The 12,071-nt window shown below is 42.9% G+C and overlaps 1 protein-coding gene and 1 long non-coding RNA gene across 7 annotated transcripts in view; one reads left to right on the top strand and one right to left on the bottom strand.

Moving 5' to 3' along the window:
* CNNM1 (cyclin and CBS domain divalent metal cation transport mediator 1) overlaps window positions 1-12,071 on the top strand; it is a 71,843-nt gene that overhangs the window by 22,193 nt on the left and 37,579 nt on the right. For 5 of the 6 annotated variants that reach the window (XR_009212732.1, XR_009212731.1, XM_032134654.2 and 2 more), the window contains exons 2-3: window positions 8,424-8,567; window positions 11,721-11,861. Coding sequence is in view for 4 of the 6 variants with exons in the window: in XM_032134654.2 (XP_031990545.1) it covers window positions 8,424-8,567; window positions 11,721-11,861 (285 nt within the window). In the remaining 2 variants the exon portion in view is untranslated. The remainder of the gene's footprint in view (window positions 1-8,423; window positions 8,568-11,720; window positions 11,862-12,071) is intronic. The other variant, XM_032134665.2, reaches the window with a different exon arrangement.
* On the bottom strand, window positions 660-11,605 carry LOC131383034 (uncharacterized). The gene is made up of 3 exons (XR_009212733.1): window positions 10,994-11,605; window positions 6,752-6,834; window positions 660-1,107 (listed from the first exon to the last, which is right to left on the bottom strand). It is a non-coding gene; the product is annotated as an uncharacterized LOC131383034 (long non-coding RNA).

Genomic DNA, 12,071 nt, shown 5'->3' with positions numbered 1-12,071 from the left:
CCGTAAAGCTTATTAAACCACAGATCACTGGGCTATGCCCCAGGGATTCTGATTCACTAGGTCTAGGGTTGGGCCTGAGAATTTGCATTTTTATTTTTTTACTTTTTGAGACAAGGTCTTGCTCTGTTGCCCACGCTGGAGTGCAGTGGTACGATCACAGTTTGCTGCAGGTTCAACTTCCCCAGGCTCAGGTGATCCTCCCACCTCAGCCTCTCTAGTAACTGGGACTATAGGCAAATGCCACCATGCCCAGCTAATTTTTTTGTTTTTTTTTTTATAGAGACAGGGTTTCCCCATATTGCCCAGGCTGGTCTCAAACTCCTGGGCTCAAGCAATCTCCCGGCATCAACCTCCCAAAGTGCTGGGATTACAGTCATGAACCACTACACCCAGCCAGAATTTGCATATTTAATTAGTTCGAGTGATGTTGATGCTGGTGGTCCAGGGATCACACTTTGAGGACCAATGTCATAAGCCAAGATAGTAGTTCTCAACTTTGGCTGAACGTTAGACTCACCTGGGGGTCATTTTAAACTATTGATGCCACCCCCTCACCAATGAAATCAGAATTTCCAGGTGTGAGATCAAGTTATATTAATAGAATATACTTAAAGCTTCTCAGGTAATTCTAATGCACAGCCAGCATTGAAAACCATTGAACTAGGTGAGATGCATTCCAAAGTATTGAGAGTGGAGGGTCTTACCAGGTGGCCCTGTTTAATAGAGGAAAGAAAGATCACCAGTAAATGTCAGTTAATCCTAGAGAAGTATGACTCCAACCCCTGAGGCTTCATTGAGGATTATTTCTCCTGTTCCACCGAAATGCATCCCAATACTGTAGTCCAAACAAGGTTCAAATCTCAGTTGCATATCATCTTTGTTATGTCTCATCAAGATGTGGGCAGGATTGGAGCCAGAGATTGTAAATCAGAGGCTGGATTGGGAAGAAGTAGTCAAGGCTTGAGGGATGCAAACCAAGGCTTGAGGAGCTCACAGCTGGTAGAAATCAGGAAAGGCCATCAGGACAGTGCTGGGCTTCTGTTGAGACCGATCACCAGGAACATGGCAGAAAATCAAGCCAGAGGCCAGAGTTTGTAGTCACGAGATCTGAAGTGAGACACCAGTGAGCCCAGAGTTAAATATGTTCTTTAGACCTCAGAGACAGATGTAGCCTTCATTTTTAGAAAGTGTATTTTCATAAAACCCACTTATTTTTCAACTCAGCCCAGAGATTTCTCATCTATTGATGTTAGTGTCACAGTAGTATGCTCAAGAAACATGTAAAAATGCCTCATAAACTAGTATCATTCAAGAGTTTTCCACCCAAGGAAGTACCTTTTGCCTCTGCTGAATCTTTATGAGATACATTATGCTCTTGGACTTAGCAGGATTAAAGTTTGTCACGTTTACTATTTTTAGCAATTGGAAGGGTGACTTTGCCAGGGCCCCAATTGTTTTGCACCTGACTCAAGACTGAGAGTGTGTGGAGCAAACTTAGCTTAGTGTACTCCTCAACATCTGTAGCTTAGTATGACTTTACTGTGTGGTCTTGTTTGCAGTAATGCTTCTAAGGGAATACAGTCTCTGCTTCCACCCTGCCACCACCACCACCTCGCCAAGGAAAATGCCCACCAAATGAGATAGAACCCTTTAACGGAAGTTGGAAACAAAGCTAACTTGTTTAAAAATATGCACAAGACACATGTCTCAATAGATTCTGGAGAAACCTGAGAGCCTGTCCAATCATTGATTCACACCATGAGGGGTACAGGAAGTCCTGAAGAACATCCAACTTCAGTGCTCTTCTGTACTCTGTATAAAGCCTTCTCACAAACTATGAAGTTGTGTATAAATGATAATCTTCTTCATTATTAGCCTAAATTATTTCACAGACATCTCACTTTTCTAGAAAGTTGGAAGGAAACTGAGATTGGACTAATAGTTGTGAGAAGGCATTTGAGAATTTTTGCTAGTCTGCAGAGGGATGGCTCAACAGAAAAGGCCACAGTTCTCATTCACATAATCTCATAGGAAGGCAGAAGAGAAAAACCAAAATTTAAGCCACTTTACCACATATGCCATTAGGAAGTAAGGATAGAAATGGTAAACAGGTAGAGAGGAGAAATAATGTGTGTTAGATACGAGCATTTGCCCAGAGAAAGATGGAAACGCTTGGGATATTTGAGCCCCCACTGCCCCATTTGGACCCAGTTTAGGAGTTGTAAATATTCACAAGTCATCCTCGAGAGTTGATGAGGTTTCTGAAAGATGTGAACCAGGCCAACAGCTCTTTGTTCTCATATTTTCCCTCTCCTGCCTGTGATAAAGCCCTCATCCCTGTTCACCATTTCTGCCTGCACAGAACTCATAATATGGTGCCTTCTCCCCTATTTCTTGTCTCCCAGTGGCCTCACCTGTGGGAGACCATTTTTACTCTCCACACATCCTAGAGCACAAAATGATAATGTGTGCTGTAAATTATTACCCAAGTCCAAACCAGCATTCCTCTCATTTGAACCCATTCTCTTTATGAAGCAGTCCCTACTTTTACTCAACTTGTGTTGTAGGTTGTAACTTTCAGCCGCACCAACTTCCTGCTCATTCAGGCATGGATTATTATTTTTTTCAATTGGCGTTCTTTTTAAAAAATAATAGCTTCATTGAGATAAGATTCACATACCATAAAACTCATCCTTTTAAAGTGCACACTTAATGCATTTTAGTATATTCAGAGTTGTGCAAACATCCCTACTAATCTAATTCCAGAACATTTCATCACCCCAGAAGAAACTCTGTACTCACTTAGCCATGCCCCACACTTTCCTTTCCTCAGCTTCTGGCAACCATGACCTACTTTCTTCCTCTGTAGATTAGTCTATTCTGGAAATTTTACATAAATGGAATCATACAACATGGCCTTTTGTGTCTGACTTCTTTCACTTAGCATAATGCTTTCAAGGGTCATCATGTTGTAGGGTGTACTTCATTCCTTTTGATGGCAGGTTAATATCCAATTGTATTGATATAACACATTTTGTTTGGAAACATTTGGATTGTTTTCACTTTTAGGCTGTTAGGAATAATACTACTCTGAATATTTGTGTACAAGTTTTTGTGTGGATATATGTTTTCATTTCTCTAAAAGTAGAATTGCCGAGTCATTTGATAATTTTGTGTTTAACATCTTGAGGAACCACCAGACTATTTTTCAATCCCACCAGCAATGTCTGAGAGGTTCAATTTTTTCTGCATCCTAACCAACATTTGTTATTATCTGTCTTTTTTATTATCGCTATCTTGTGGGTATAAAGTATCTCATTAGCATCTTGATTTGAATTTCCTTCGTGATGACAATGTTTTGTTTTGTTTTGTTTTGTTTTGCTTTTTGAGACGGAGTCTCGCTCTGTCACCCAGGCTAGAGTGCAGTGGCGCGATCTCGGCTCACTGCAAGCTCCGCCTCCTGGGTTCATGCCATTCTCCTGCCTCAGCCTCCCGAGTAGCTGGGAATACAGGCACCCGCCACCACACCCGGCTAATTTTTTTTCGTATTTTTAGTAGAGACGGGGTTTCACCATGTTAGCCAGGATGGTCTCGATCTCCTGACCTCATGATCCACCTGCCTCAGCCTCCCAAAGTGCTGGGATTACAGGCGTGAGCCACCGCACCTGGCTCCTGATGACAATGTTAAGCATCTTTTCATTTGCTTATTAACCAATTGTATATCTTCTTTGGAGAAATATCTGTTCAAATCCTTTGCTCACTTTTTAATTGAGTTGGTTTTTTATGTGTTGTAGTATTTCATTATATATTCTGGATATAAGTCCTTTATCTAATGATTTGCAAATATTTTCTCCCATTCTGTGAATTGTCTTTTACCTTTCTTGGTGGTGTACTTTGCACAGACATTTCTAATTTTGGTGAAGTCCATTTGATCTATTTTTTTTTATTTGATTGTGTTTTGGGTGTCCAAAGAAATCACTGCCTACTCTAAGGTTTTCGCCTATGTTTTTTTTCTAAGAGTTTTATAGTTTTTACTCTTATATGTAGGTGCTTGATCCATTTTTAGTTCATTTTTATGTATAGTATGAGGTAGGCATCGAACTTCACTTTTTTGCATGTGGATGTCCAGTTACCAGCTACTATTTGTTGACTTCTCAGTGTTAAGCATCTTTTCACGTGCATTGACCAATTGTTTATCTTCCTTGGAGAAATATCTACTCAAATCTTTTGCCCACTTTTGGAGTTGTCTTCTTAAGAGTTGTAAGATTTTGATTTGTATTTCCTTACTGATGATATGCCAGGTGCTATTCTAGATTCTGAGGAAACAGAAGTAAATAGGATGTAGCATACCTGTTGCCTCTCAGGGAGCTTACCCTCACGGGTAGGGGTGGGGAACACATATAAATAGAAAACAACCAGGGTCAAATAATGTGTGTGCAATGCCTGACACTGTGCCTGGCCCCTAGAGTGTGCATAGCAACAGGTAGCTTCAGTAATAATAATAACAGCTATTATTGTTATTATAAATGCCAGTACAGAGATGTGTACAAAGTGCTATGGCAGGAGGGAGTGACTTGCACTTGTTTCAAGCTTGGCTACACATAGGGCCACCCCCAGCACCTCTAGGGCCCAGGAAGGGAGTAGGGGACGTGCAGGCATAGGGCTCTTAAAGACCAACCTTTCATGAGTGTGTGTGTGGTATGTGTGACATGGAAACAGCTGGTTTTCTTGTCTCTGTGAGTGTCAACTCGGAATAAGGATTGTGATTGACAATTCCCATCCCAGTCTGTACTTAAGAAGAAATGGCTTCCTTCATTGGTGTGTAGCAGATCTCAACAGGCTTTGGAGGGAAGCTCAGAGGCTGAGAGTAAATTATAAAATGTTTCTAAATAGCTTACCTAGGTACATTATCTTAAATATTATATAATTAGGGCTTAAAATCTCTATTCCTTGGTGATAACATAGTGTGTCCTCAAACTGAACTTTCAAAGTATAGAGCAATGGTGGTTTTTTAATGTGGACATTATAATACTCTTTGTAAAATATCAAAAACTGCTAATTTAATTTCATCATATGAATAAATTATCTTAGTGGTAGGGAGTGTGGCTTTATTATATGTATTCTAGGGTTCACATTACAAAAAAATATCCAATTATAGGAAACAATTTTAAGAAATCACTTTTCCAAGGCTTTTCATTATACTAGTCATTTGTTTTGTCATCTGCTAGCACATGTTAGCAGAAAAGTGAGAATAGGTGCCATAAGTTAAGAAAAATGTGTTAGAAATGAAAAACTTTAAATTGAGCACATTCTAACAATTAATGTAATCTAATTTAAGCTACAAAGTACTTTGGCCAAACTGGGTAGGATGTAGCTGTTTCCAAGAAGGATAATTTTAGAACCACTGATGCAAGGTTTAAATTGTAATTTAAACACACTATTATATTTTATCAAAAAATAAAGGCTTTCTTTAGTATCTGGTTTTAATATCCTCTATTGTATAAATTATGAGTTTTTATTCAGTCTTCGGTTCATCAGGCACTGATTGGCTGTCTGATATATGGAGAGAACTTTATTTAAGTATATGATCCTTTGTCCTAAAGTAGTTCATGATCTGAGGAGGAAATGCTGTCTAGTGTAGGACAGATACATTGCTAGTTACAAGAAGTAGCAATTTGTGATAAATGCTATAATAGAGAGGTTGGTTCAGATTCAGAGTGGGGTAGATCTGGGGGAGCTTTCTTGGAGAGCTGGTACCTGGGCTAGAGCCCAAAGTTGGGGGTAGTGGAGATGGCGGCAATGGGGAAGAGAAATCAAGGAAGTGGTGGTAACCTGGTACGCCTGAAGTATAGAATGATTAGGGGATGTAGCAGGGCATACAGTTAGACAGGGAAGAGCCACATTGTGGAATCTTGATGATATTACACCAAACTAATGAGCCTGGACTTGATTCTGTAAGCAGTAGGGAGCCACAGAGTGTTTTTGAGGAGAGTTGTAACATGATCAGATCAGTACAGAAGGAGGCTGAAGGTTAGGTTGAAGGTGGGGAAAAAATTAGAGACCATTCTTGGGTGATACAAATGCCATCTTTCCAATTTCGTTTCAGTTTAAAAACTCCAAGGGGTAGCTATCTTATGATTTCAGATATTTGATACAGAAGTTCATTTACATTTTAATGGTTATTTATGCCTCACGCTAACTGATGACTCCTCTTGACTGATATTTTTTAGCAATGGCCAAGCAAGAGTTTATAAAGGGTAAAACACCGCATGTTCTCACTCATAGGTGGGAACTGAACAATGAGAACACATGGACACAGGAAGGGGAACATCACACACCAGGGCCTGTTGTGGGGTGGGGAGAGGGGGGAGGGATAGCATTAGGAGAAATACCTAATGTTAAATGACGAGTTACTGGGTGCAGCACACCAACATGGCACATGTATACATATGTAACTAACCTGCACATTGTGCACATGTACCCTAAAACTTGAAGTATAATAAAAAAAAGAGTTTATAAAGGGTACTAATAAAGCATGAACTTGCTTTTTATTGTTTTCCATAATAACATCTGAGTCAGTACCCCAGATTTTCTCCTTAAATGTCTCTGAGCCAAGAAAAGAAACCAACCAGATTTTTATTTTAGAAAAAGAACCAGGAAGTGTGTCTATACAGCAGAAGAAAACAAACCAATATGAAGCAGGACTGTTAGACAAAACTTCAGTCCCCAGGTTAGTACTGAACCTAGTTACCTGGTTTGCAATCCAGCTTTGCTCTTACAGGCTGTGTAACTTCAGGCATGCTACATAACCAATCTGTGCCTCAGTTCTGTTATCTGTAAAATGTGGAGAATAGCACTTACCTCAGTGGTTGTTATGAGAATTAAATAGATAAATTTAGAGTTCTCTGGCACATAGTAAGACCTCAATAAATGGAAACTATTATTATTCAGTCATTGGGCAATAAAAATGAAGTCTATGAAGTCTCTGCCAGTGACACATTGTAGTATACAGTCTTCTCACATATTCACTAGGTCATTTGAGCTCCACAGTCACCTTATAGGTACTGATTGTTCAAGCTACCATTGCTGCTAACAAACTACTCCAAAACTTAGAGCCGTAAAACAACAACTATTTTATTATGCTCACAGATTCTGTGAGTCAGGAATTCAAAAGAAGTACAGCGGGAATGGCTTATCTGTGCCTCACAGTGTCTGGGGCCATAGCTGGGAGCTGCTTGAAAGGCTGGGGAGAGGCTGGGTGAGGTGGCTCACACCTGTAACCCCAGCACTTTGGGAGGCCAAGGCAGGTGGATCATGAGGTCAAGAGATTGAGACCATCCTGGCCAACATGGTGAAACCCCATCTCTACTAAACATACAAAAATTAGCTGGGCATGGTGGTGCTCGTCTGTAGTCCTAGCTACTTGGGGGGCTGAGGTAGGAGAATCACTGGAACCCGGAAGGCGGAGGTTGCAGTGAGCTGATATCACACCATTGCACTCCAGCCTGGTGACAGAGAGAGACTCCATCTCAAAAAGAAAGGAAGGAAGGAAGGAAGGAAGGAAGGAAGGAAGGAAGGAAGGAAGGAAGGAAGGAAAGAAAGGCTGGGGAGTGAGTGAGACAAGGGGCTAGATCAGCTGAGACTGGCAGATCCACTTCCAAGACAGCTTCTTCTGCCAAACTGCCTGGCACTTTGGTGGGAAAGCTGGAAGGGTGGGCTCAGCTGGGACTGGCACCTAAGCACCTACATGTGGCCTCTCCACTATGGGGGCCTCAGGGTAGTACTCAGACTTCTTACAATGTTCTTGCAGCAACAGCTACATGCCTTTATGACCTAGCCTCAGAAGTCCTATAATGGACATTCATTTCCCATTCTCTTTTGGTTGAAGTAGTCACAAGCCCACCCAGATTCAAGGGGAGGGGCTGTAGACCACACCTCTCCGTGGGAGGCATACCACAAAGGCCATGTTTTAAAATCACCACACTGGCATTATTTCCTGATTCTAGATGAGAGATGTTAATTCAGTGGAGATTAAATGATTTGCCAAAGAATAGTAACTGGGATAGTTAGCGGGGAAGGGGGCTTAGGGGAGGAGAATGACTTTTACCATAATTCTGACTCTAAATTCTTGCTCTTTCAATTAGTGTATATCAGCTAACATACTTGCTAATATGTAAAAGTTCGAAGAAAAAAAATTAACTGGTTTTGAGTATATTCAGTAACTTCCCTAAATAGGAACACAAATCTAGAAGAATAAGGTTTGCATTTATAAGCACTTGCATAAAAACTTCACATTTTAAGGAGGTCCAGGGATGAGTGCACTCCTGAGATTGGTCAGACAGCAACTTTGTATCATTTTTCTCACAAAGAAAGAACTCTGAAAATGTCCCTGATACTTAACTGTGATTTCATTTGTTCTCTAGGAAAATCTCACCTGGCCATTGTCCAGCGGGTGAATAATGAGGGAGAAGGAGACCCTTTCTATGAGGTGATGGGCATTGTCACACTGGAGGATATCATAGAGGAGATCATCAAGTCGGAGATCCTGGATGAAACTGATCTCTACAGTAAGTGCACGGCCTTGGCTGTTCTCCAGGGTCATCTTAGTTTCCTCCAAGACTCTCAGGTAAAGCCTCGTTTGATTTATAGAAAGGGTGTCAGGGCAAACCCTGTGCCCTGATGTGTGTCAGCCACCTATGCCAGGTGCTGCTGTGGCAAGATATCCTAGCTGGAATCACTTCTGAGTCGCTGGGAACATGCTAGCTAAGTGTTTATCAGGAGGGAACCTTCAGGAACTGAGCCAAGACTATGAAAAGGAGACCTCCCAGCCTTTGGATAGAAAAGGGACTACAGGAAACACAGTGTTCCCAGGACGGTGCCCAGAGGCCTCTCTGCCCTTGTTTCTGTCCCCCATGTTCTTGTTTGGTTGCTTCATCCACCTAGATGCAGACCCCAACAGGGGTTCCACTCACACCAGAACATCAGTGAGCAGTGGAGACTGTCATGAGATTGCCTACTCACAGCCTAAGCCAAAAACTGAATATTCCTTCTTACAAACTTCCCTGTCCTCTTATGCCTTTCAGCCCACCACCCTGGGTTTCTGTTCTCTCCCTGCCACCAGCATCCCTGCTCTTGTCTCTGCCTCCTTTCTGGTCTGCTCCCCCTCCTAACTCCCTCACTCAGGAACAATACAGACTTTTCTATGCAGATGTGAGTACTTTGGGTTACTGAACCTTATCAAAGCTTTGCTTGCAAACATTACAAAGGCATGCTTTGTCTTTAGGATTGGAATGTTATCTAAGTCCATGGGAGTTCCTAGGCTGGGAAGTGTTTCCTCCTGAGAATTTCATCTCATGGAATAGCCATCCTTTTCTTCCTTGCAGATAACTCATTTCAGACTTCGGTCCTTAGTTTGTGAGATGTGGCCTTTCAGAAACTGGCTCCTGGTAGAAAGAGCTTTGATACCATAAGGCAGTGCAGAAAGAGTGCCTTCCTTTTAGACAAAGAAGAGATCAACTCTAAAAGGTGGGCCAGGCCTTGACAAAGACAAGCAAGAGAGTCATGGCACCTCCCAAGCAAGAGCCTGGGCACTGCTGTGCTTGCCCCGACCAGGCGTGTCTTCCTCACATGGGGATCGAGCTCGGAAATGTCTTCTCCCTCCCCCACCTCTGCCTGCCACTCTTGATTTAGAATTCTCAGGTGTAGCCTGGGCAACATGGTGAAACCCCATCTCTACAAAAAATACAACAGTTAGCCAGGCGTGGTGACATGTGCCTGTAGTCCCAGCTACTTGGGAGGCCAAGGTGGGAGGATCACTTGAGCCTGGGAGGTCCTGGCTGCAGTGAGCTGAGATTGTGCCACGGCATTCCAGCATGGGAGCCTGGCTGACAGGGCAAGACTGTCTCAAAAAAAAAAAAAAAAAAAAAAATCCCAGGTGTCTCAGATAAACTAGTGAAGCCATTCACACTAAGGTGTTAGGTGCTGATAATAGTCTAAATGAGTAAGCTCCTCCCAGGGCACTTGTTTGAACAACCTTAAGGCTTCAAACGCACACTATTAAAATCTAAGGAATGAAGGGGGTGATCAGAGGAATGATTCCCTAATGATGCCATGTTAAGTGGCAATCTGATGGGGGAGGGGGGCTCTTAGGCAAACATCATACAAATCAGAAAGTTGCTCACTAGTGAGAGCGAAAGAGCTGGGCTAATAACCTGTATTTGCTACTCTTTTGCTGAGTGATCCTCTTTCTACAGGAGCAGGTTAGGGTCTTTCTACCTATAAATAGCTGCTGGCATGATTCCTTAAGAGCTGTGAAAAGGCCCAGAAGCCAGGGATACTGTCTTTCTTCTTGCATGACCCTGACCTCTTACGTGATCTGGATACCTGGGCCTGGGTCTGCACATTGTGACTTGAGCAAAAGGAGTGTCAAAGCAGGGGCCAGATGACTGTGAAGGCCCAGAGTGAGAGCGGGCCATGGAAGAGCTGCGCCGGCAGGAGGGCACTTTGTCCCTTCTAGAAGGAAACCCAAAGCAAGCCCCAAAAGGAGAGGGGGCACAACGGGGAGCCGGATTCTGGGGCCTTATTTTCCTGCCACAGGGGTTCATTCCCTTTCATTCTCACTGCATCCACTCAGCTTGCACCAGAGGTTCCCCCCACAGCCCTGTTTCTCTTTAGGTCAAGTTTGGAGAAAACACAAATCCCTCTCCCTGTTCCCCTTAGTGCAGATAAGATGGGCTAGCAGTTTGAAAATTTTACTCAAAACTCAGGGAAAGCAAAAGAGAAAGAACCAAAGAAAACATTTTCCTCTACCAAAAAGAAAAAAAAAAAAAAGCGGGGGCGGGGGGGAAGTAGATATATTTAGACAAGCTTTAAAAAGAATGAGAACAAATTAAATTGGAAAAAGCAAATTTTTTCAACCAATAATTACATGCCTGATACATAGGCTCTTGGGAGGTACCAGACCCTGCCTGAGGCCCCAACCCAGAAAACCCACCTTTAGAGATTATAGGTCCAATCTTATTTCTTCTCCTGTCTTCTTCCCTATATTTCCCCTGATTCCCTCCCAGTGGAGGGACTGGGGTTGAAGCAGGCAAATTGTGAGATAAGAGATGGTGGCCGCCTTCCTTCCTTGTGTGGCATGCTTCAGGTACCACTCAGAGCATGGTTCACATGAGCAGCAGGAAACTAGGTGAGGCCAGTTCAGGGCAAAGGAGTGGGAGAGAGTCAGAAATTCCCTGGGCCCCTGCAACCCTCTTGATACTAAGAATGCAGGTCCCTTGTGTGTGTATGACTTTGTGTAAAAGCATTCTCGCAGGTAGTTTCCAGTTGGAGTCTCATAATTAATTGCACAAGATGAGTATGAGAGCTATATTAAATATTATTAGCCTCCTTGTACAGATTAAAATAAAAACTCTGATGCTTAGAGAGGTTGCATGGTGAGTAAGTAGGGGAACCAGCCCCAGAACCCCAGACTTGGATACCCTAAGCCAGCTTTCCCCTTTTTCTACTATACACCCCCTAAGTGTGGAAAACACTGAAATGATGGCAGTCTCCCATTGTCTATCCCTCACCAAAATCCTTCTACTTCCTGGGTGATATTGTGATGTCACCCATAGTTGACACCGCAGAAATGTTCTATCTGTCCCCTGTGATTCTGGGAAAACCTCCAAAGACCAACATGATTCTGAGATAGCTGCAATCTGTCCTCTGTGACCCCACAGCTGACAATCGGAAAAAGCAGAGGGTCCCGCACCGGGAGCGGAAGCGGCATGACTTCTCCTTGTTTAAGCTTTCGGACACGGAGATGCGGGTGAAAATCTCACCACAGCTTCTGCTAGCCACACACCGCTTCATGGCCACAGGTAGGACAAGTATCCACTCCAGAGAAGCTAAAACAGAATCTCTAGGGTGGGACCCAGGCACCAATCCTTGTTAATACCTTCCAGCCTGATTCCAGTGTGCTGTCAGGACTGAGAAGCATGTTCTAGGAAGGAGGTTGCCTTAGACAGGGTAATGGATGCCACCTACTGTTGTATTGAGGAGCCCCAGGCCTGATCTTATAGAGGAAGAAA

The sequence above is a fragment of the Hylobates moloch genome, unplaced genomic scaffold, assembly GCF_009828535.3.
Source record: "Hylobates moloch isolate HMO894 unplaced genomic scaffold, HMol_V3 SCAFFOLD_3, whole genome shotgun sequence".
Classification (NCBI taxonomy): domain Eukaryota; kingdom Metazoa; phylum Chordata; class Mammalia; order Primates; family Hylobatidae; genus Hylobates; species Hylobates moloch.
This window is presented reverse-complemented; position numbering and strand designations above follow the sequence as displayed.